This window comes from Crocodylus porosus, unplaced genomic scaffold (assembly GCF_001723895.1).
Source record: "Crocodylus porosus isolate Cpor-Errol unplaced genomic scaffold, CroPor_comp1, whole genome shotgun sequence".
Taxonomy (NCBI): Eukaryota; Metazoa; Chordata; order Crocodylia; family Crocodylidae; genus Crocodylus; species Crocodylus porosus.
The window spans coordinates 45,698,638-45,720,905 of NW_017728907.1; the positions used below are offsets into that span (position 1 = coordinate 45,698,638).

Sequence of the window (22,268 nt, forward strand, 5' to 3'; positions counted from 1 at the left end):
GCCCTCCTGCTGCTGCAGGATGGGGGGGTTGGCCCCCTGGCACTCCCCAGGGCCCCATCCTGCCTTGTTACATGGTGCAAAGGGGTGGGTGCATACCCCCCTTGTAACGTTTGTCTGGGGCCATCAGGCCCTTGCGTGGTTTATGTCCCATGCCCCCCTCTCCCAGCCAGGGCACCGGGTGCTGCCGCAGCTCCTCTCCCCCGCGTGCCTTGTCCAGGATGCGTGCCCTGGAGGGTGTCCCTGCCCCTGGGAGCTGCTGGGCCTGGGCTAGACTTGAAACTTCTCTCTTAAAAACTACAAGAAAAAGGTGTTTTATGGGCAGCTGCTTCTGCAAGATGTATATTTTGTTTGTTTTTGTTTCGTCTTTCTTTTTTAAGAAAAAAAGCCATAATATATTATTTCCTCTTGTGCCGTGCCTCTGCCTGTTCCGGGATGCTCTCCGCTCCCATCTGTCGTCACGATTGCCTAGCTCAAGCACCTCCGCAGTCTCCTGCACGGAAGTATTCCCACTCTCCACGCTGCTCCCGCGATGCAGGGATCTTGGGCGCAATAAATACCCGCGCGTCAGCGCAAGGAGCCGGCTGCGGTGCAGGGTGTGGCTGGGTTCCCTGTCGGTAAATATTTACATCAGAATTAATTTCTGCTTAAAATAGCCCTGGAGGAATCTCGGGGAACGCCCTGCCCTGTGTGCCTGCTCGCTAGTGCCTGCCCTGCGTGGCAAACACTGAGTCACGCCACTTCCCTGTGCCTCAGTTTCCCCATCCCACCGATGGGGAAATCAAGGGGCAGAAGTGAAGCGACTTGCCCGGGGTGAGTCAGTGCCAGAAACGGCCGAGGCCAGGAACCGCACCGGCCCTTCCTGTCTTCTAGCTTGGAGGCCGAAGGCTGGGGGTAGGAGGCCGGGGTCCCGCTGTGGAGCGCAAGGGTTAGGCTCCAGGCTGGCTGGGATTCCCCCTGTACGCAGCCGCCTGGCAGCCCTGCTGCTCTCAGGTGCGCATGAATACCAGAAGAAACCGCACCCGTGACTAAGCGCTGGCAGGCCCCGGGCCAGCGAGCAGGTCTGTCTCCATCCTTCCCCCAGACAACGTGTGGGATTGGGCCCGGCTTTCTGGGAGGAGGCATGTGCAGACCTGATGGGGGAAGCATGGTGTGGGCCATGGGCTGACAGCAGGGCAGGCTGTCTCCCCTTGCCCCTGGCCGCGCCGGCCCCTGATCCCCACTAACTCCAGGGTGGCTGGGGCAAAAGCCACCAGCCCTCTGCATTGCTCCCCTTAGAGGGGATGTGTGCCTGGTAGGCACCGATGTGAGCTTTGCACTAGTGTGTATGTGCACGTGAACTAGCAACCAGGGGTCCTGAGCCAGGCTGGCACCTACTGGGACCAGTAGCCCTTGCCCTGGTTGTTGTCAGTGGGGACTGGTCTCCGGGCAGGAGGATGGGGTGTAAGCTCTCCGTTTGCCTGCCTTGCAGCTCCTGAGAAGAGGGACTGCCCCAAAACTCACAGGGTCTAACCCCCCTCCACCCCCAGGCTGGCTGGATCCTCAGCTGCTGCACCAGGCTGGCTGTGAGAGTGGGTTGCTCCTTTCTGCCCCCACTTGCCCTAGAGTTGTCCGTTCTGGAGACAACAAACGGGGGTTTGGCCCAGGCCTGGGGCTCCTTGCAGGGGAAGCGGCACTTAGCTGCTCTCTACCTGGGCCTATGCAAACGGGCTCCCTGACTTCCCTGGGGCACCTGCTGCCAGCACAGCACAGCCCAGCCCTTGGTGCCAAGTGGGGTATGCCTCGAGTGCCCAGCCCAGCCCCGGCAGTGACAGGAGCCAGGCTCCAGCCAGACCTGTCAGCCCGGCTGGGCTGCGCGTTCCTGTTCTCCAGTGCCTGGTGCATGAAGACGTTGCTGGGGCAGAGGGAAAGGTGTGGGCTGTTTGGAGAAGGGATGACTCAGGCTGGCAGAGCTGGATGGGGCGGGAGGGTGAGGGAGCGCTGGCTCTCGTTCCCAGTGGCCGGTGGTTTCCCAGGACCAGGCTGGGAACAGCTGGTCCTGGCGCCCAGGGAGCCTGGGCTGGTCTCTGGCCGCACCACGAGGACAGCACGGAGCTGCTGCGCATCCCAGGCCTCGACTATTGGCTCTGGGCGTGGCCAGGCTCCCCCATGCTACCCCCTTTTCCTGGTGGGGAGCTGGCAGGCACCCCCCCAGGAAGAGGAGGGGGTTGCTGTGATGGGCTTGTTCCCATGGGCGCTGATGCGACTGCAGAGGCTTCCCAGCGTGGCAGGGTCTGGCCATGCCAGCCTGACCGCCCGGGAGCCCACAGACCCTGCCTGTCCTCGGATGGGCGAAGAACGTCGGAGCTGCCGTGTCCTGAGTCAGGCCCAGGTCCATCTTGGCCGATCTCCACCATGACCCCACAAGCCCTCAGGGACCTCCGTGGGCAGCTCCTCCACGGAGCCGTGGCCGCGGCTGTGTATCTGCCCCCGACACCTCTGGAGCGCACCAGGCTGCAGCCCCTGCACCATCTGCCTCTTCCAGATCCCTGTGCTGAGGTTCCCATCCCTGTCCTGGGAGCTCCTGGTCAACTGGCCTGGCCCAGCTAGTGGTGCATCGGGCCAGGGGGGCTGCGAGGTGCCTTCCTGAGCCTGGTGCCATCTGCCTCCAGGCAGAGCTTTGCTGCGCAGCGTCCACTCGTTCAGGAGCTGGTGGGTGCTATCCGGTGTGCTCTGCTCTGTGTCCCCACCCTGATTGCACTTGTTATAAACCTCTGACCTTCAGTCCTGTCCCTGTTTTTCTTTTATTTGTCCCAAGGAATCAATTATGTCCTCAGTGGCCTCTTCCTTTTTTTTTTTTTTTTTTTTTTTTTAAAAGGCTTATAGTGTTAGGTGGTGGGCCCAGGCTCACACGTGCCCAGGGGCATTACAAATAGGCCTGTATCATGCGGAGAGTGGAAGGGAGAGCAACTGGGCCTGAGCAGAATTTTCCCCTACTCTTCCCTCCCTTGCAGCTTCCAGCATTGAAGGTCTGATGCAGCGGCCGTGTCCCTTGCTCTCGTGCTTGATAGCTCCCAATGCCCCTTTCCTCCAAGCCCGTGTCCAGTCCCTTGGTGAATCTGCCTAAACCATCAGCTTCTACTGCATCTGGTGCCAACAAGCTCCTGCTTTTAATGCCAGGCTGGGGGAAAAGGACTGCCCTGTGTTCACTTTCAACTGAGGGCCTGCTTGTTTCATGCAGTGACCCCCTGTTCTTGCCAGGTGGGAGACAGCCATGAATCCCTATTCACTCTCTCTTAACCATTTAGTATTTTGCAAGCCCTTCTCCTGTCCTCCTCAAGCATCTCCTTTCCAAACTGGTGAGTCCTGGCCTCATCCTGTCTCCCCTTCATGCCCCTGGTCATCCTTGCTGCCTCTGTCTGCACCTTCTCTGGTTCTCTCAAGGTGTGGGGACCAGACAAGGGCACAGTCATCTAGGTGTGGATGCACCGTGGATTTAGACTGGGGCATCATGATAATTTATGGGATAGGGTCATTCAGCCTCTGCATTGCAACCTTGGAGGCAGAGGCAGGATCTGGGGGCTGTCTGGTTCCAGCTCAGCTGTCCAGGTAGGAAGCACCAAGGACACTAGTTAAAACCAATTCCTGCCTCTGCCAAAGACTCCCTGTGGGGCCTGGGGCAAGTCCCTTGAACCCCTCGAGCCTTGGTGCAATGGGGGTGATCATCCCCCCTTGGCCCTTTCCCAGGAGCCTGGGGGGGGTGGTCCCCTGGGATCTGGGACAGGAAGGTAGGCTCAGCTGCCCCTGCTTGAGCCAGGCCCCCCCACCAGCTGAGCAGGGGTTGGCAATAGGGAAAAGGGTGAGAGCAGGGGTCTCAGGTGTGTGTGGGGGCAGGTTCCCCCCCAGGCCAAGCCCACATCCAGTTATGGCAGCACCGTGCAGGGAAACCGAGGCCAGGGAGGACACGGGGAGCTGCACAAACACATGCAGACGGTGCATGGCTGTGCTAGGAAGGGGACCCAAGAGCCCAAGCTCCCATCTGGTGCCTTGCCAGCCATGGGTATGCCCCAAGCAGCTGGGGCTGGAGGAAAGGAGAGGACTTGCTGCAGGCGGTGGGGAGGGCTGTGATGGCCCATGCAGGGCACGATGGCTGTGCCTGGTGCTGCCCATAGACCCCGCAGTTGCCTCCTGACACTGCCGTTGTGTGGGGGCCGGGGTATCAGTCCTGCTCACGGCAGGGCTGCGCCCTGAGGAAACATGCGGTGGGGCGATAACTCAGGGCCACACTGGAGCTTGCATCTGGCCCTATCAGCTTAGTCACACACCAGAGATTTCGCAGCACGGGGCCCCGATAACCGCAGCTTGCACGCAGAAGCAGGGCCAGGGCCTGGGAGGCACGTATGCCTTGCCCCTGCCCTGCATGGCCCAGGGGTGGGGGAAGCTCGGGCGCCTTGGGCCTGGAGAGGCAGCTGCATTCAGGGAAGAAGCGCAGGGATCCCTGCCTGAGCAGCGAGAGGTCTCAGGGCAGGAGCTCCATCATCCGCGCCCTCGCCCACATGTGAACCACCCAGGCCTGGGTCTGCTGCCAGCCGGGTCCCCTCCCCTGCCGGCTCTGGCCCCAAGCAGGCGGTCCCATGCCCCTAGGAGCAGTGGTGCAGGACACGGGGGTCTCCGCTGCTGTGCCATTATCGGCCGTGCACGGCACTGTACATGTGCACTGGTGGGGTGGGGCTATTTGACCCAGGACAGAGCTCCGATGAGCGCCCCTGGCTCCATCCTGCCCCAGTGCCCAGGCAGGGCTTACAGCTGGGGAGGGAGAGGCCTGGCTCTACAAAGGGACTGCTTTGAAGGAGACTTTGGGTTGGGGGCCGTGGGCACGGGAGGTGGGGAGCGTCCTGGAGAAATAATAGCACTAGAGGTGGGGCTCAGGCCACTCCGCAGCTCCTTGGCCCAGGTCCTTTCCCATGGCCCCACACAGCACTGAGGCCCTGCAGCTCAGAGCAGATGTGCAAGAGGACTCGAACTCAGGCCCCAGGGAAGGGGGTAGGACAGGGGCCCAACCCAGGCCCGGCTGCAGGGTAAGCCATCACCCTCAACCCTTCCGCCTCTCCTCACAGCCCCCCGCCCCAAGCCCAGGCCCGGGTGCATCCACAGCAGAAACTGCCAGCCCAGGCCAGGTGTGAATGGGCCTGTCCTTAATGAGGCGAGAGCTGCTCCTCCTGGATAGCTTCAGAAGAAACCTCTAGCTAATGTGTTTATCCCACACACCCTGCTCAACAAAGCGGGGGGGGGCAGAGCTGGGGCTAGGCTCCCACCACTTTGCTGTGGGTTATCCTGGGGGGGCAGGGGGAGGTTCAGGGGGGTTACACCTGGGGGCACAGGGCTCTGACCAGCACAGCAGGTGAAAAGGGCAGGGGGAAGCTGGACTCATTCAGCCTGGAAGCAAGGGGACTTAGGAGCAGCTCCCAAACCCTGGCTCTGGGTTTTGCAGGGGGGCTGAAACCTGGGTGCTGCCTGCTCCAGGGCAGCTTTGTGGGGGTCACTGGGGGCCCCTCCAGCTCCCAGCAAAGCTGCCCAAAACAAGCAGCCATGCAGGCAGCAGGGTCCAGAGCCTGGACTTAGCGGAGATCCCCCCAGATCCCCCCCAGCCCCACTGTCCCATGACCCCAGCTGGGTCCTGGAGACACAGCCAAGCCAAACCAGCAGGATGGATGTGACCCCTGCTCCAGGCAGGCCAGAAGGATGGATGTGACCCCCAGCTCCATCCCGGTGCCAGGCAAGTGTCTCCACCCCAGACCTGCCCAGGGAACAGGGAGAGGAGGCCCTGCCTGTGTCCATCCTTCATTATTACCACCCTGCAGGTCTCTGCAGGCTGTTCTCACCCCTCCCTCTTCTCTCCTCCAGGCTCCTGGGGGCCCTTTCAAGTCCTGCTTCCCAGCCCCTGATCAAGGCAGGGGCAGGGTGGCCCAAAGAGCTGCTAATGGGTGCGATGGATCCAGCCCTCCTGGACAATGGGCTGTTCTCCCCTGATTGAGGTGGAGGCTTCTGACAACTGCCCCGTGATGCAATCAGTCCTGAATGAGAGCAGCTGGGCCCAGAGGTGTGAACGCCCCCCCGGGCAGACATGATGGTGATCTAGCTGTGCCCACCTCACCTGTGCCCCCAGCAATGGCAAGCTCTGAGCACCCAGCCCCTGGCAGTGCCTGTCCCTGTTTGCTTTGGGTCCCCTTAGCCCGGTGGAAGGTTTTGCTTGCAAACAGGCTGGCCTCAAGCCTGCTTTGGGAGGTGCGAGCCAGCTGCAGGCCAGCCACTGCCCCCCTCCAGCCCCCTGTGCTCTGCCCCGGCAGTGCCATGCTGCCAGCAAGGGTCAGGAAGGAAGGCTTCCCCCACCCCGACTGCTGCTGGCTTTGGTCTGAGGCCCTGGACACAGGCGGGGGGTCATGGCTGGGGGCACTGGTGGTCCTACTGGGTTTAAACAGCTCCGAGGTCCCAGGCTGGAGTCTGGCACCTCTGCTCCAGGTCACCCAATTGCTGCACAGGGCTCAGAAGGGAACTCAGGGCAGATTAATTCAGCTGGGGGCACAGCCTGCCCAGGTACCCTCCTGCCCCCTCCCCACAAGAGCCCTGGCAGCTTCCTGCCCGGCTGCAGAGCCTTCCCGGCGTGCCCGGTTTGTGCCTCGGCTGGAGGGTCCAACAGACTTTGTATTTGGGGTCCCCGGTCACATGGGGGCGGGGGGCTGCCTTTCTCTCTTGGACGTCCGTGGGTGATGCACGCACAGGGCTGGGGCAGCTAGGGGGGCACATCTGCAAGCAGGACCAGTCCCAACTACATCCTCCCACCGGGGCTTTGTCCAGGCAGCTGGGGGGGCGATGCCAGGGCAGCGCCGCTACCGCGGGTTAAGGCGGCGCGCACACGTGCACTAGCGGCCGCTCCTCCCCCGTGTACTGGGCTGCGCCGCGCCGCCGCGCGGGCAGGGGGCGCTGCGAGGCCGCCACTTCCGGCTCGCGGCGGAAGTGCCCCCGCCCGGGCCTGTGCTGCGCTGCACCGCTCCCCGCGGCCTCCGGCACCGGGCAGGTGGGGGGATTTGTGAGGCGGGGAATGAAACTCCAGTGAAACTCTGCCCGGAGATGTGAGCGGAGCGGCGGCAGGAAGACAGCCCCGCGCTCCCCAGGGCTCCTCCTGGCCAGAGGCCCCTCCTAGCTGGGCAGCTCAGTGGAGCCGGGCGGAGGTTGGCTGGGAGGTCCTGTGGCTTCGTGGGGCCGCGCGTAACAAAACCGGGGTGGGGCGTGCTGAGGCACAGATTTCCCCACGTGACCGCGGTTCCTCCAGCAGCTTTCTCCTCAAAGAGGTGAGGTGCGGCGCCGTGGGGGCTGCGGGTACAGCCGTGTCAGCTGCGGGCTCTGCTCTTTCTGCTCCAGGCTTCCAGCTCCGTGGGCGAGACTTCGTAACGTGGGCGCGGTTGAAGAGAGCCGCAGGTCCAGATCCTGGCAGCCTCTGCCCCGGGCGAGACCGGTAGAGTTCAAGGCGCTTTATTACGTGCGCAGCTTTCGGTAAGAGCGCAGAGGGATTTGTGTTGCCTCTGCTCCAGGAGGTACCTGTGTGTGTGTGTGGGGGGGTATTTGATCCCAAACTGATCTCTGCTGCTCTGTGGGACAGGCTGTGCCACCCCAGAACTGCTCCCCCTTCGTTGGGGACGTGCGTTGAGAGGTTGGTGAATCCCATTGTTTCCCCCCGGGAAAGCTGGTGTTGCTGTTTCAGATCAGTAGTAGGTTTTGACTTGACGCATAACCCTGTCAGTACCTTTTGGCAATCAATAGCAGTGCTCAGAAATCCCCAATGGTGGGCACTTGCAGAGACGGGATGTGTCCCTGGTCTGATGCAGCTCAGTAGCTTGGATGTCCCTTTCCTGGGAGAAATGCTGCCTCCTTTTCCCCACTAGCACTGCTGAGTTGCACCTGCCGGCACCTCTCACTGCGTTTCTTGCTGTTTTCTGCAGCTGAAGAAACGCTGGTGTCTGATTGCTTGTGGAAGAAAGCTAATGCTGAACAGGGGTGTGACTTGTAGGGAGGCAAGGGTGAGGGGAGAGCTAGCTGAGGATGGGGCTGGTTTTGCTGAGAGCGGTTTTTAGGGGAGCCCAGTCTTGGCGCTCTTGGATTTATCAGCTGTTCCTCTTCTGCCTCCAGAGGGAGAAATGGCAACAGGCGCGGATGTGCGGGATATCCTGGAGCTGGGGGGCGTGGAGTCGGAGAACACGGGCACCATCAACAAGAAGGACATCATCAACTCGGACAAGGTATGAAGCAGGGGCCAGGGCTGGAGTCCTTGGTCAAGTTGCTAACTGTTCTTTCCAGTAGCAGGTGAATGAGCAAGCAAAATAATTACTGAGATGTGTCTCCTGCAGCCTGTCTGTGGGGTGCATTTCTGCTGAATGCCTGGGGCCCTGTGGAAGCTTCCTTCACGTGGAGTCCCTACTTCCTACACTGTCCACATGCTAGCAGGCCCATGTTTAGCTGAGGAAATGGTGTAACTGTATCTGAATGGGAGCTGGGTTTGGGGGAAATGGGGGAGTTCTGGGAGGGGAGCAGAGTTGTGCTCCTGCTGGCCACAGCTCCGTATGTCTTTGGGAATCCATTTAAGCTTTGAGAAGATTTGTGCTGTCCTATCGATGTATTTCTTTAGGGTAGTGGCAAAATATTTACTGTGGAGGCTTTGTGAGACCTGACCTGGCCCCTGCCTCAGTTTTCTACCCGTTAGGAGGAAAAAGAATTTGTTTAGCTTGAAAAACAGCAGAAGCCCAAGATCAGATGGCTGCATGCTGCCCAGGCATACATTTAGATTGGAAATGAGAAAAGGATTTCTCAGTGTCCAACCTCCAGGCTGGAGGCAAGGAACTGGAATCGCTTTATGGCTGAACTGAATCAGTTTATGGAAGGAGCGGTATGACGTGTAGATGTGGAGGCCTGCGCTTGTGGTCCCCAGGTTGCAGGCATAAGAAGGTTCCTGTGGTGTGGAAGGTGTTTGATCCCTGGGTTCAGGGCTTTTGCCAGTCACCAGTTAGGACTAGAGGGAATTTTTTTCCGCTTGTGAAGGCTGCCTGATTCTGGGGGGCTGGGATGTTGGCCGCAGCTATCAACGAGCAGGGTTTGACATGGGTCCTGTCAGTACTTAAAAAACCCAGAGGTTCCTGGTTGGGAGGTCTGGCTCTTGTGTTGAAGGTCAGCTTGAGTGCCTGCCATGTTTGGGATCAGGAAGGAATTTTCCCCTAGGCCAGCTAGGCGAAGGCAGAGGAATTTTTGCCTTTAGTGTGGGGATGTCCTCTGGACACCTCAAAGCACATGTTTACTCACTTCTTCCCTGCTTTTTCAGGTCATTGACAGCCCTTGTCTCTCCTGCTGTTACCTGCTGCGTGTTGTTTCATAGTTTCTAGGGTCAGAAGGGACCTGAGTAGATCATCTAGTCCGACCCCCTGCCATGGCAGGAAATTATACTGGGGTCAAACGACTCCAGCAAGATGTTCATCCAACCTCCTCTTAAAAACCCCCAGGGTAGGAGCCAGCACCACTTCTATAGTTAGGTGTTCTCAGTGTTGTGCCCTATAGTTGTGGGTGCGAATTCAAATGGGGATTCCTTGCATCAGAAGTTGCCTACAAGTGCAGGGCCCTGGATCTCATGGTAACAGACACTGTGTCCTGTTACTGAGTATTTGTGAAGTCAGAATCCCAGGACCGTTACTTAACACCAGGGCTATGCTAATTCGCAGAGGACTGTGGGGCTGGAAGCCTGTTTTAGACAACAGCATCTAAGTGGAGAGCAGCATGAGCTACCTCTTGGAACCTGGGGGTGGCTGATTTGGGTTGTGGCGACGCATGCTGGAGGTCTCTTGCAACCATGTGCAGGGTGTCATTAGAGTTTCTGAGGGGCAGAAAAGGTAGTTTTCTACCACGTGAGCTGCAGCATCCGCACAGGGTGGCTGTGCTGTGGACAGTGCTGTAAGGGTTAAAACTGATTCATCTCTGGCTTGGAGTTGATGCTTGCTCAGGGACCTTAGATCACAGCATAGCCATATTCAACACAGGCAAATGGGATAATCCCAACCAACAATGGACATTTATCCACAAGCGCGCTGGGTGCTTTGAAAGAGCTGACTTCCTAAAGCTGAGGGCAACTGTGGGCAGAAGTCACTGGGAGGAAAAATGTGGACAGAGAAGAGTGAATGGAAATTGGGAGCTCTTTACAAAGAGCTCGTTTGAGAGCTGAAAAGCCACAGTTCTGCAATCAGAAGAGAGCAGCTTTGATTGAAAGTGTGTCCTGGTTCAGTGGGGCAGTGAAGATAGCAATTAGAAATAAAAAACTAACATATAACAAAGGGGAGATGGTTGAAAGATTATATGAATGAAAAGTTAGGAAGGGGAAGAAATAGATGAGGGAAGCTAAAGACATCAGGGAAAATCCAGGTGTGACAGAGCTAAGAAAACTCTAGGAGTTTCACTGGTGTACTAGGAACAAAGGGTTCCTAGGACTGGTGTGCAGGGTCCATTGGTAGTGGAGCGGGTAAAAATGTGAGTAAGGCAGGAGTGTCCAGTAACTCTTTCCATTTAGTTCTTGATGTACTTCTCGCATGGGAATGCAGAAATTCTTTGACAAAGGAGGGTGTTAAACAGCATCTATTAAATACCCAGGCACATTGCTTTGCAAAATGCTGTAATTGGCACTCCCATTCCTGGCTGAGCAGGTCCCTGGCTTCTTGGTATCAATGGAGAGAATTCCTGGAGGTGTGGAAGCATGCTAACATGCCATCACTCAAAGAGCAAGCTGAATGACCTGGGTCATGATGACAGGTCAGTCCCTAGCAAAACAGTGGACAAGCTGATGCAGGAGCCAGTTGATAAAGAATGAAAGTGTGGAGGTGAGATGCAATTACTTTGCATCATGCAACCTCATAGAGGTGTCAGCAGACTGTCGTGAGACTTGTGGAAAGCACTGCACTTCCTCCTGGAAGGCCTGCTGCTCTAAAAGCAGTTAGCTATGTGTTACTGATGGAGTACCTGTTGTAGGGAGGAAGAGCTAGCAAACTGACAGGTTGCCAAGTAGTTGTCAAAGGGCATCCTCATCGAGGGGCGGTGTGTGTCAGTCTCCAGAGGGTTTGGTGAGACACCAGACATAGGTCAGCATTTGCATCACTGCTGCTGATGTTCACAGGTGATAGATGGATGGTACAATAAATCGTTGTGGGAGATGAGGTGATTGTACAGCGATCCAGAAGCTGCAACCACGTGCACGGCAGGGCCTCTGCAGGCCGGACCTTCAGACTGGGACAGTGTGACTTGGGAAGGACGTAGGTGCCCGGGTGCACAAATGAATCCATGTGAAAGGGCTAATGGGGTTCTTGGATGTAAAAACTTGTGGGTGAGTCATGGTGACTAGGGGAAAGGGTGGGCATTGGCAGAACCAGCCTGGGAGCCCTATGCCCAGTTCTGGTGTCGGCATTTGGTTGTGTGTTGGAGAAAGGGCAAGGGAGCAGGATGTCCATGATACAGGGGGAGTCGCAAGAATTGCTTAAGGGCAGGAGGACATTTCTGACAGTGAGAGACTTCAGGACCCCTCTCTGCTCAGCGTGGCAGAAAGCAAATGAGCCGTGACTCGACTGTAGCCTGTAAGTGCCTTCTTGGGGAGGGAGGACTGTGCAGTTCTCCCGGAGGGGGGCAGCAGAGCAGTGGCTGGAAGCTGAAGCCAGGCTGTTTCCAGCAGTGACAGGGTCTGAAGTACCTAGCCAAGGTGTGGCTTTGCGAGCTCTTGGTATCTCCTGGTTCAGACCAGCTGCTGCTGTGGAACACAGGTCTTAGCCAAACAAGTGGCTTTGCTCACTAGAGGTAGCTGGCTGCTTGTGGCAAGAAAGCCTTTCTGGGGGTGGGAGCAGCACAGAAATCAAAGCCACAAGCACACACTGGTCCCTCCTGGCTGGTCTGACTGGGACCTTCTGTTTCAGAAAAAGTCCAAGAAGTCCTCGGAGACGCTGACGTTCAAGCGGCCGGAGGGCATGCACCGGGAGGTCTATGCACTTCTCTACTCTGACAAGAAGTGAGGACTCTGAGGGCACCTGGAGGGGGGCGTGGCGGGGGACCTGGCACCAGCTTCTGCTGCCCAGGCTGCAGCCTTCCTGTCCTCCCATGTTCAGTGCCCCTGGGGGTGTGGGGAGATTTAACATCTGCCTTCACTCCCACAGATGTGTCATGCAGTTTGCTCTGGGGTCTGTTGCACTGTCCTCTCCTCAGGCAGCCCCTTTTTGTCAGACATGGCTGAGCCATTCACTCATCTCCTTGAATGTTTGTAGGACTTTGGATTGATTCAGGATAGACCTGCTTGGGTTGGCCCTCCTCTCTGCCTTGGGATCAGGCCCCTGAAGCCTGTCAGTGCTGGCTCTGGGCCAGTTCAGGGCTGGGGCTGTTGTGTGGCCTAAAGGCCCCCTCAGACCTAAATGTGATGTTGCAGATCCAGGGCAAGGTGTGACCTGATGCTCTGCACATGCTGCCCAGCTGGGAGTGTAGCACCTCTCCAGCCAAGCTCAGTGCAGACTGCTGTTTCTGTTGGCCTGAACCTTCCCCACCCCTCCTCTGCAGGGATGCACCCCCCCTGCTGCCCAGTGACACGACCCAGGGCTACCGCACCGTCAAGGCCAAGCTGGGCTCCAAGAAAGTGCGGCCCTGGAAGTGGATGCCCTTCACCAACCCGGCCAGAAAGGACGGAGCCATGTTCTACCACTGGCGGAGGGCAGCGGAGGAGGGCAAGGACTACCCCTTCGCCCGCTTCAATAAGGTGAGGTGAGGTAGGGCGTGTCTGTGTCTGCTCACATGTTCACTTGTGCCCATGGGTGGAGAACAGCACCTGTCCATAAATCTGCAGCAAGACATCCCCCCCCGATTTGGTGCAAACTCCTTCTGTCCTCATGCTGTGTCACCTGTCATTGTGCAGTGTTGGGCTGTGGTCTCTCCCAGTGCCACGCACTAAGTGGAGCAAGATGTGGCTGGTGCCTGCCAGGGGCCCCCTGTGCTCTGGAGTGTGTGGGGGATGAGGCTGACCAGTGAGCTCTGTTAGCAGATAGTGGAGCGGGAGCTCTCATATTCTGAATGGCAGCTGAGGTTATAGCCCGCGTCAACCTGGGTGGGCCGTGGGGTGCATTTTGGGACCTGGCCAGAATGCAGCCCTGGCGATTCTCCTTGCCTTGCGATCCCTGCTGTGGTCCAGTGCTGGGCAGTGCACCGAGCTCTGCTTCCTGGCGTATACTCTGTGGATCTGCTACTGAGCATAGTTCAGAAGGATCCTGACAGACTGGAAAGCCAGGCTAGAGTGAACAGGGTGGAGTTCAATGCAGACAAATACAGGTGCTACCCCTTGGGAAGAATAATCAAAAATGCAAATACAAAATGGGGGGCACCTGGGAGCACTGTGGAGAAGGACTGGGACTGTGCAGCGTGATGCAACTGTACAAAAGGCCAATGTGGTTTTGGGCTCCATAAATAGGAGCATGAGGTGTGAGACACGGGAAGTGATGGTGCCTCACTGTTTGGCACTGCTAAGGCCTCATCTGGATACTGTGCCATTTTGGGCTCCACATTTTAAAAAGGAAGTGGAGAAGTTAGAGAGGTTCCAGAGGCAGCAACAAAGATAATCAAGGGCTTGGAAGGTGAGTCAGACAAGGAGAGGCTGAAGGAGCTGGGCACATTCAGCTTGTGGAAAAGGTACTTAAGAGTGGACATGACAGCAGGCTGCAAATACTTGACAGGCTGCTGTAAAGAGATAAAGCACCTTTTCTTTCTTGCTGCGGAAAAGGATGCAGACCAATGGCTTGAAGTTGCAGCAAAGAAGATTTAGATTGGTTCTCAGGAAACACTTCACTGCCAGAGCAGGGAGGCAATGGGATAGACACTCAGGGAAGGTATGGGATCTCCATCATTGGAGGTGTTTAAGAAGAGGCTGGACAAGCATTGGTCAGGCATGATTTCATAGATTTCATAGACATTAGGGTGGAAGGGACCTCGGAGGATCATCAAGTCCAGCCCCCCACCCGAAGGGCAGGAAGTCAGCTGGGGTCGTAGGATCCCAGCAAGATAAGCATCCAATTTGCTCTTGAAGGTGTTCAATATAGGTGCTTGAACCACCTCCGATGGAAGGCTGTACCAGACCTCGGGGGCTCGGACAGTAAAGAAATTCTTCCTTATGTCCAGCCTGAAACGGTCTTGCAGTAGTTTATAACCTTTCGACCTTGTCATCCCTTGGGGCACTCTGGTGAACAATGTTCCCCCAGATCCTGGTGGTCAGCCCTGATAAACTTACAGGTGGCCATCAGATCACCCCTGAGCCTGCGCTTTTCCAGGCTAAAGAGTCCCATGTCTTTCAGCCTGTCGTCGTAAGGTCTGTTTTCCTGACCTCTGATCCTGCGTGTGGCTCTTCTCTGGACTCTCTCAAGCTTCTCCACATCCTTTTTAAATTGTGGGGCCCAAAACTGGGTGCAGTACTCCAGCTGCAGCCTCACCAAGGCTGAGTACAAGGGGAGAATGACGTCCCGGGATTTGCTTGAGAAGGATCTCTGGATGCAAGCCAGCGTTTCAGTTGCTTTACTAGCCGCAGCATCGCATTGCAGGCTCATGTTCATCTTGTGGTCAATGTTGATCCCCAAGTCCCTTTCATCTGTAATGCTAGCCAGCGTAGCACCGCTGAGCCTATAAGGAGGCTGCAGGTTTTTCCTCCCAAGGTGGAGAACCTTGCATTTTTCAGTGTTAAACACAATCAGGTTCTTGTCTGCCCATTTGCTGAGCCTGTCCAGGTCAGGCTGGATCACTCTCCTGTCTTCTGGTGTGGATGCATTGCCCCAATGATCTTGGCATAGCTAGGCCTGTGCTTTACTGTGGGTATTTCCCAGGCTTCTGGGCTTTGCTGGTTGGTGTCAGGAAGGAGTTTTACTCCCTGGTCAGATTGGTACAGTCTAGGGATGGGGGTTTGCCTTCCTGTAGTGGGGCATGGCTTCTGCCTGGGGCCTTTCAAGTGTATATTAACATCCTTTGCAGAACGTTGGCTGCCGCAGTCCCCTTGCTTTCCCTGGGGCAGATGTGGTGCCTGGGGCTGTCAGGGGTGACTGCAGTTTTGCTCTGACTTGGACCATGGGTTTGTCTGGCCTGGCTTGCACGGGGCTGATCCTGCCTCAGGCAGGAGTTGGACTACATGTGACCTCTGCAGTTCCCTGCCAGCCCCACTGCTCTGTGATTCTAGGATTGTAAGTTTGTCAAACATATAACATAGGAGAGACTAGAGGTCACATGCCCAGGGCATCTGAGCCACCTTCTGCCCGAGGGCACTTTTGAGGTAGGCTTTAATGGATCATCTGGTCTGGTCTGGTCTGTGGGCTCCTCACTAGGATGTTGTGTGCTGGCTCAGGCTGTTCTGGCTGTCCGTCCCCACCTCCCCCAGAGCTGACTGCCTTCTCCTTGTCCCCTCTCACCTCTGCCTGTTGCAGATCTGCCTATTCCCCAAGTGTGGCAACTTGTTCAAGTCCATGTTTCTGCCCTGCAAAGCCCCTGTTTCTCAGCCTAGTGAGTTTGAGTCCTTCCCACAGCCCGCTGCCAGTCTTCGTTCCTCCTACCTGGTTCCTTGTATCATTGGTCTCTGCCCCCTAAGTTCCCCCTACCCCAGAGCTGCAGTTGCGGGGAAAACACTGCTGAGCTCTGGGATGGATGATGCTCTGTCTGATGGGATCTTGGGAGACTTTAGCTGCTAAAACTCCAAGAAGTTGCTACTGAGCAGGTACAAGCTGTGATTTGCCAGAAGCTTAAAGCCAGCCAGGGGTGAGTTTTCCCAGGAGCAGCAAAAGGCCTCTCCCTGACAGGTGGAACCTACCCTCCTTCAATATCACGTCTTGCTGCAACCACAGGGAGCCCACAGATGCTCCAGAAAGATGGCTGGAGTTCTCCGGCATGGCTGAGATGAGCTGCCTTGGGTTTTCCCGTTGCTTTGTTCTCAAGTACCTGGGCTGGAATTGGTGATGTAGCCAACATCAAGCGCCTTGTGTGGAAGACTTCAGCTCAAGCCATGTCAATTTTGGACAAGTTGTAAGCAGCTGAACACAAGCTCCCGTGACACGTGGGGCCTGTGTAGCCCCAGTGATTTGTGGTGCTGCGCTGACGGCCCAGTGAAACTTGCTGGAAGCTGGCCTGAGGGACAGGCAGTTCTTGGAGCACTGTCTGTTACCTGTCTCTATGAGACCCACTGCAGGAGACCTGCCGTGGCTTCACTGCTGCTGTGGGATGGCCCTGGACAGGTGCTCTGTAAATGCCTGGCTGCAATTTGGAGTCTGTGAAACATGCTCATTGCAGCTCCTAGGATCCTGGAGTCCAGCTGTGAAACCCCATGGGTCAAAGCCCTCATGGAGCAGCCCAGAGGAAGGCTCTGGGGAGAGGTTTCCTTCCAGCTAGTTCTTCTACCCCTTGCAGATGCCAGAGAGGAAGGAAATGCAGGTCTTACTGTGAAAGCAGGAGCAGTGGGTGATACAAATCCATAGGACTTGGGTATGGAAGGGCCATCCTGGCCACTGAGTCCAGCCCCTTGCCCCTTCAGGCAGCCACTGAGTGTCCAGTGAGAGCATCAGACCCAGCCATGCCAATCTGTGGACACTCAGAGCGTGGGTGCCTGTGGACCCTGGCTCTTGGTTCAACGCTGTCTGAAGGACGCCGTTCCTCTCCAGATGTGAGGTGGGCTTTGTAGCTAGGTAGCTCTGTTGTAGATTGTGCCTGGAAATCCCGTTCAAGGTAAGGTGATCTGCTGAGCATGGGTGTAACATACCTCCTGTCAGGAGCCCCGCTGTGGAGATGGGCATCTACACTGCATGGACTCCCTGGGTTGCAGCGAGCCAGATGAGATGAAACAAGTGCAAAGCCCTGCATTTGACAGAATAACTGCGTGTACAAATCCAGACTGGGGAATGATTGGCTGGGTTGCAGGACTGCAGATGGTTCTGGTAGTTATAGGGGATTATAAACTGAATAGGAGCCAGCAGTATGCTCTTGTTGCAAGAGGTCAGTGGCATCCTGGGTTGTATGAACAGGAGGATCACTTGCAAATCAAGGGCAGTTATTTTTCCACTCTGTTCAGTACTAGTGAGGCCTCCCCTAGAGCCCTGTGTCCAGTTTTGGGCCCTGCACTTCAAGGATGCGGGCAGTTTGGGATGAGTTAAGCACAGACCAACAACAATGATTAGGGGCCTGGGAGGCAAGACTGATGAGGAAGGGCTGGAAGAGCTTGACTTATTTAGTCTGGAGAAGAGAAGACCGAGGGTGGTCTTCAGATCCCTGAAGGGCAATGGCAGAGAGGCTGGAGATGGGCTTTTCTCTGTGGCTGCAGGGTACAGGACTAGGAGCAATGGCCTCAAGCTGCAGCAGGAGAAACTGAGGCTGGAGATAAGGAGGGACTTTCTGACTCTGAGGGTGGTCAAGCACTGGAACAGGCTGCCCAGAGAAGTGGTGGAATCTCCATCCCTGGAAGTTTTCCAGAGCAGATTGGACAGAGACTGCCTGGGATGACTTAGTCAGGGCTGATCTTGCCAGCTTAGTTGCAGCCTGAGATCTCACAGTGGCCAGAGGAAATGCCACATGGACATGTTGAAACCAGACCTCAAGACAACAGCTGCTGGCATCGAGACCTGGGAAGAGCTGCCCGCTAACCAACTCCAGTTGCACCACAACCATAACCTCAACCAAGCGTCTTCCCATTTTGAGGGAAAGTGCCTTGCCTTGGAAGCAGGGAAGAGAGAGCGGAGGAAGGAAAAAGAGAGGAATCCTAGCCTGCAGGCTGCTCTCCCCTGTGGAAAGACCTAAATCTTCTCTGGTCAGATCTGTGGCTCAAGGATTTGAGCTCTTCAGTCACTTAAAGACCCATCAGTGAGCCCTGGCAGAGATCATCCTCAAATAGAGAGGTTGCCCACAACGGCCACTGGCTCCCTACAGTCCAGCCATCCAGCTCTTGTCAAGCCTCACCTGGGACATGAGGAGCCTGAGATATGTGGCAGATGGGCTGGGTATTGTCAGCACATGGAGTACCTAGTAATGAAATGTAACGTGGACTGGCTCTCTGAGGGAGGCAGACAGCCCTGGGTAGGACTCCAGCTGTGGTTGATGAGATGGCAGTTAAGAGCCCAAGGGGAGAGAGAACAAGCAGCTGGAGTAGGGAAGGAGCCATTTGCTGGCCAGGAGCAGACTGAAACCCAGAGGAGCTTGCCTCCAGGAAGGGCCTGAGCTAAAAGGCCCTCTGCCACTGCCTGGGGAGAGGCAAAAAGTTTGCTTTACTCCTTTATGTGGTTGGTTAGACCAAGGATTAGTGAACGGTTTGTTTTGCAAGGACTGGCTAAGAGGCTCCCAAGGGAGCAGAGCCAGATAGGGCTTCAGGCACCCAGTTCTAGTCCCAGGCTATTTTAGGCTTTCAGAAGGACTTGTAAAGGGGCAGAGTTGTTGGCACAGCACCAACCCACTCACACTAACCATTTTTGGTTTTTTTTTGAGCCTCCCTCAGAGGTGCTGGGTGCTGACTGCAGCCTGGACTGGGGGTGGGGACTGGGCTGTGCCAGTGCTTTTGCTGAGATGAACCCTGCGGGGTTTTGGCTAAAGGGTCTTGCCCCTTTGCTTAGTTTCAGACCCATGTTGCTTTGGAGGCAGGAAGGGATTTCCCCCGGTCAGATTGCTATGGACTGGGGGAGTGGATTTGCCACCTTCTGGCTTGGGCACGGCTTCTGCCTGGGGTCTCTCAAGCATATATGAACCCCTTTGCAGCAGCAGGATGCTGGCAGCTGCAGGCCCCCTGCTTTCCCTGGGGCAGGGATATGAGTGATACCTGGGGCTGTGTCAGGGCTGACTTGTAAACTGGGAAGGGCAGTCACAAAAGGAGAGAGCCCTAGGGCTGGCGGTGTTCCCTGGGAGGAAGGAGACCAACCAGCCCCATGTGAGTCCAGCTGTCCCTGTTATGGCCAATGCATTGACACCATCGAGCCAGCACTGGGAGCAGAGATGGCTGCCTGCTGCATGCCGGCCTTCGCCTGGTAGGAATCATCAGCCAGCAAGGCCTGGCAGCTGGTCCTGCTCTAGGCCTGCAGCCACAGAACATGAGGTAAGTGGAAAGCCCAGGGGATTCAGGGGAGGTCGTGGATGCCTCGCCAGCACCTGCTGTGTGCCTTGAACACCTTTCCTACAGTGTTTGAGCACTGTGCCATCTCTTCCGCATGCATCACACTTAATAGGCTCAGCAGTGCTATGCTCACTAGCACCATGACCGAAAGAGACTTGGGGGTCATGATTGAGCCAATTCCCCAGCCATCGGACTGTGGTGTAGCTGAGGCCACAGTTGGCCAGTTTTTCCATGAGGAGATCATGGGACACCAGATCAAAGGCTTTTTTGAAGTCCAGATATATGATGTCAATCTCTTCTCCCTTATCCAGGTGATATGTCACCTGATCATAGAAGGAGATGAGATTGGTCAGGCAAGACTTACCTGTGACAAACCTGTGCTGGCTGTCCCTCAGGATGTTGCCATCAGCCAACTTATCCAGAAGGGTCTCTCTGATAATTTTCTTTTTGATCTTAGCAGGGATTGAGGTCAAGCTGATTGGCCTGTAATTCCCAGGATCTACTTTCCGCCCTTTCTTAAAGGTGGGTACCACATTGGCCGCCTTCCAGTCTTCAGGTACTTCACCTGAGTGCCACGAGTTTTCAAATACTTTTGCCAGTGGCTGGGCTATGACACCTGCTAGCTCCTTGAGTGCTCTAGGGTGTAATCTGTTAGGACCAGCTGACTTGAAGATGTCCAGCCTCTCAAGGTGATCCTTTACAAGGTCTACACTGATTTTGGATATAAATGCATCCTCATCCTGGCCGTCCCGCATCATGCTAGGCAAGGCAGTCCCTTTGGGCTGATGAAAGACTGATGCGAAATACCCATTAAGCAGTTTGGCTTTTTCCAGGGTGTTGGTTATCAGTTGTCCCATTTGGTTCGGCAGGGGTCCAATGTTACCCTTACTTTTTTCTGACTCCCTACATATCTGAAAAAGGACTTTTTATTATCCTTGATGTGTGAAGCCAGATGGAGTTCGGTTGCAGCCTTGGTTGTGGGGCTTGAAATGTGCTTCTGGGCTGCCTGGAGATGGGCAATGTGGTGCACACTGCGCTGGGGCTCTGTAGAGTGAGAAGGCTCCTTGAGTGAGGGCAGCTCGGATGCCCAGCCCCACTGGTGCTTCTGCGTGCGTCTCTTGCGGGGGTAGGAAGCTGATGCCAGGTGTGGCAGCAGGGCACGGTTAGGGTGGGTGTTGGAGCCTGAAGCAGGCTGTGTCCTGGCAGTGCAGAGGGCAGTTTCCTCATGTCCCCGGCATCAGCAAGGCTTCCCCTCCAGCAGGTACTCTTCTGCTCCATGGGCACCAGGGAGGTGCCGGGGTTGGAAGGGTCCATCATGGTGTCCTGGGGAGATACCACCCATGGGAAAGCCAGGAAAAGCTCTGCATCTGCCACTGCCCTCGGTGTCTGTGTTTCTGGCTCTCACCCACTCTCCCACCCACGGATGATGGGAGAAGAGCTCCCTCGGGGCACCTGGTGTAAGCTGCCCATCGCTCTGTCCCTGTGCAGACAGTGCAGGTGCCTGTGTACTCAGAGCAGGAGTACCAGCTGTACCTGCACGATGACGCCTGGACCAAGGCTGAGACTGACCACCTCTTTGACCTGGCCCGTCGCTTCGACCTGCGCTTCGTTGTCATCCACGACCGCTATGACCACCAGCAGTTCAAGGTGAGCACTGGTGCAGGGGTGGGGGCGTGGGGGCTGGGCCCGCCACATGGCCAGGAGCTGGGAACCCTCCAGATCACCTTCGTGAGGAGGGAATGCCCGAAGCCTGACAGCTGGGCATGTGGGTCTTGCTGCTCACTTAATTCATGATTAAACCCACGCATGTGGGGTCCCTGTTGCATGTGCTGGTGTGTGCTCGCTGGGGTTGCAACTGCCAGGTGCCAGGAAGGAGACAGTGTACCAGTGGTTAGAGGGCTGGACTGGGCGCCAGGACTCCTGGGTTCCTGGCCCAGGGAGAGAGTGTTGCCCAGCAGTCACTGGACAGCTGAATTCCCACGTGGTTTCCCCATGTTGCATCCCACAGCCTGACCTGCGAGTCTGTTACCCCTGTGGCATAAGGAGCAAGTCTCAGGCTGGGAGTAGAACCCAGGAGTCCTCACCTGCAGCCCCTGCTTGGTGTTGGCTCAGGTTGGAACAATGCCATGCTGATTTTCAGGATAACAGAGGCCCCTGAGGGGGCAGCTGAGGCACAGAGCAGGCCAGGCAGTACCAGGCTTACAGTGAGGCAGTGGCTGTTAAGGAGAGGCTCTAGGTCAGCGCTCTCTCCCCCGCCCTGGCCTAACAGCATGGGGGCAGCCAGCAGTGGGGAACCACTGTCTTTAGCAGGCAGCTTACTCAGGCCTTGCCATCCTGGCTCCCTTCCCCTCCTGCCGTCTCCCAGGCTGCCCCTCTGTCCACTGTCCTGCACTGTCAGGCATGAGCCTCTGCTGCCCACTTCCTATGGCCCCTTGGTGATGTTGCCTCCCAACCCCCACGCTCCCCAGAAGCGGTCGGTGGAGGACCTAAAGGAGCGGTACTACCACATCTGTGCCAAGCTGGCCAACGTGCGCGCTGCCCCGGGCACCGACCTGAAGATCCCTGTCTTCGATGCTGGCCACGAGCGGCGCAGGAAGGAGCAGCTGGAGCGGCTCTACAACAGGACGCCAGAGCAGGTAGCACAGGGCGGGTGAGCGGGCGGTGAGTCACGGTGGATGTGGCCATCAGCAGGGAAGGTGCAGGACATAACACTGCTGCTCTCAAGGCATACTTGTCCCCGTGGAGGGCTGAGGCCCGCACTGGATGAGCTTGCTGCAACAGGGTGTGGGGCAAGAGGAGCTGGGTGAAGGCCTTGGGCAGCTGCCTGAGTCCTCACAGGTGGCACAGCCAGAGCTGCTGCTTCCAGGGAGGGGTGGGAAACCCAGCAGTGGCACTAGCCCTGGAACAAGCAGTTCCCCAAGCACTGGGGCTGGGGTCACCTGTGTGAATCCCCTGACATTCCCCCCAGGGCTCTAGGCCAGCCTTTTTGGCTGCTCACCCTCTCCATGGGCCACTCTGACCCCCTTCCCCTGCCTCATCTGCTGCTCTGCATTTTGCTCCCTGCCTGATCTACTTTGCCTTCTGGTCCCTACTCTGCACTTCCTGCCCAATCTGCTGCCCTGCGTTCTGC

The 22,268-nt window shown here is 56.8% G+C and overlaps 1 protein-coding gene across 2 annotated transcripts in view; it reads left to right on the forward strand.

Moving 5' to 3' along the window:
- The first annotated feature begins 7,396 nt into the window (after window positions 1-7,396).
- The window catches only part of DMAP1 (DNA methyltransferase 1 associated protein 1), a 33,395-nt gene continuing 18,523 nt past the window's right edge, over window positions 7,397-22,268 (forward strand). Inside the window, exons 1-6 of one of the 2 annotated variants that reach the window (XM_019531300.1) lie at window positions 7,397-7,527; window positions 8,161-8,270; window positions 11,964-12,055; window positions 12,595-12,790; window positions 20,627-20,785; window positions 21,607-21,774. In XM_019531300.1, coding sequence (XP_019386845.1) covers window positions 8,169-8,270; window positions 11,964-12,055; window positions 12,595-12,790; window positions 20,627-20,785; window positions 21,607-21,774 — 717 coding nt within the window. In that variant the 5' untranslated portion in view covers window positions 7,397-7,527; window positions 8,161-8,168. The remainder of the gene's footprint in view (window positions 7,528-8,160; window positions 8,271-11,963; window positions 12,056-12,594; window positions 12,791-20,626; window positions 20,786-21,606; window positions 21,775-22,268) is intronic. The other variant, XM_019531301.1, reaches the window with a different exon arrangement.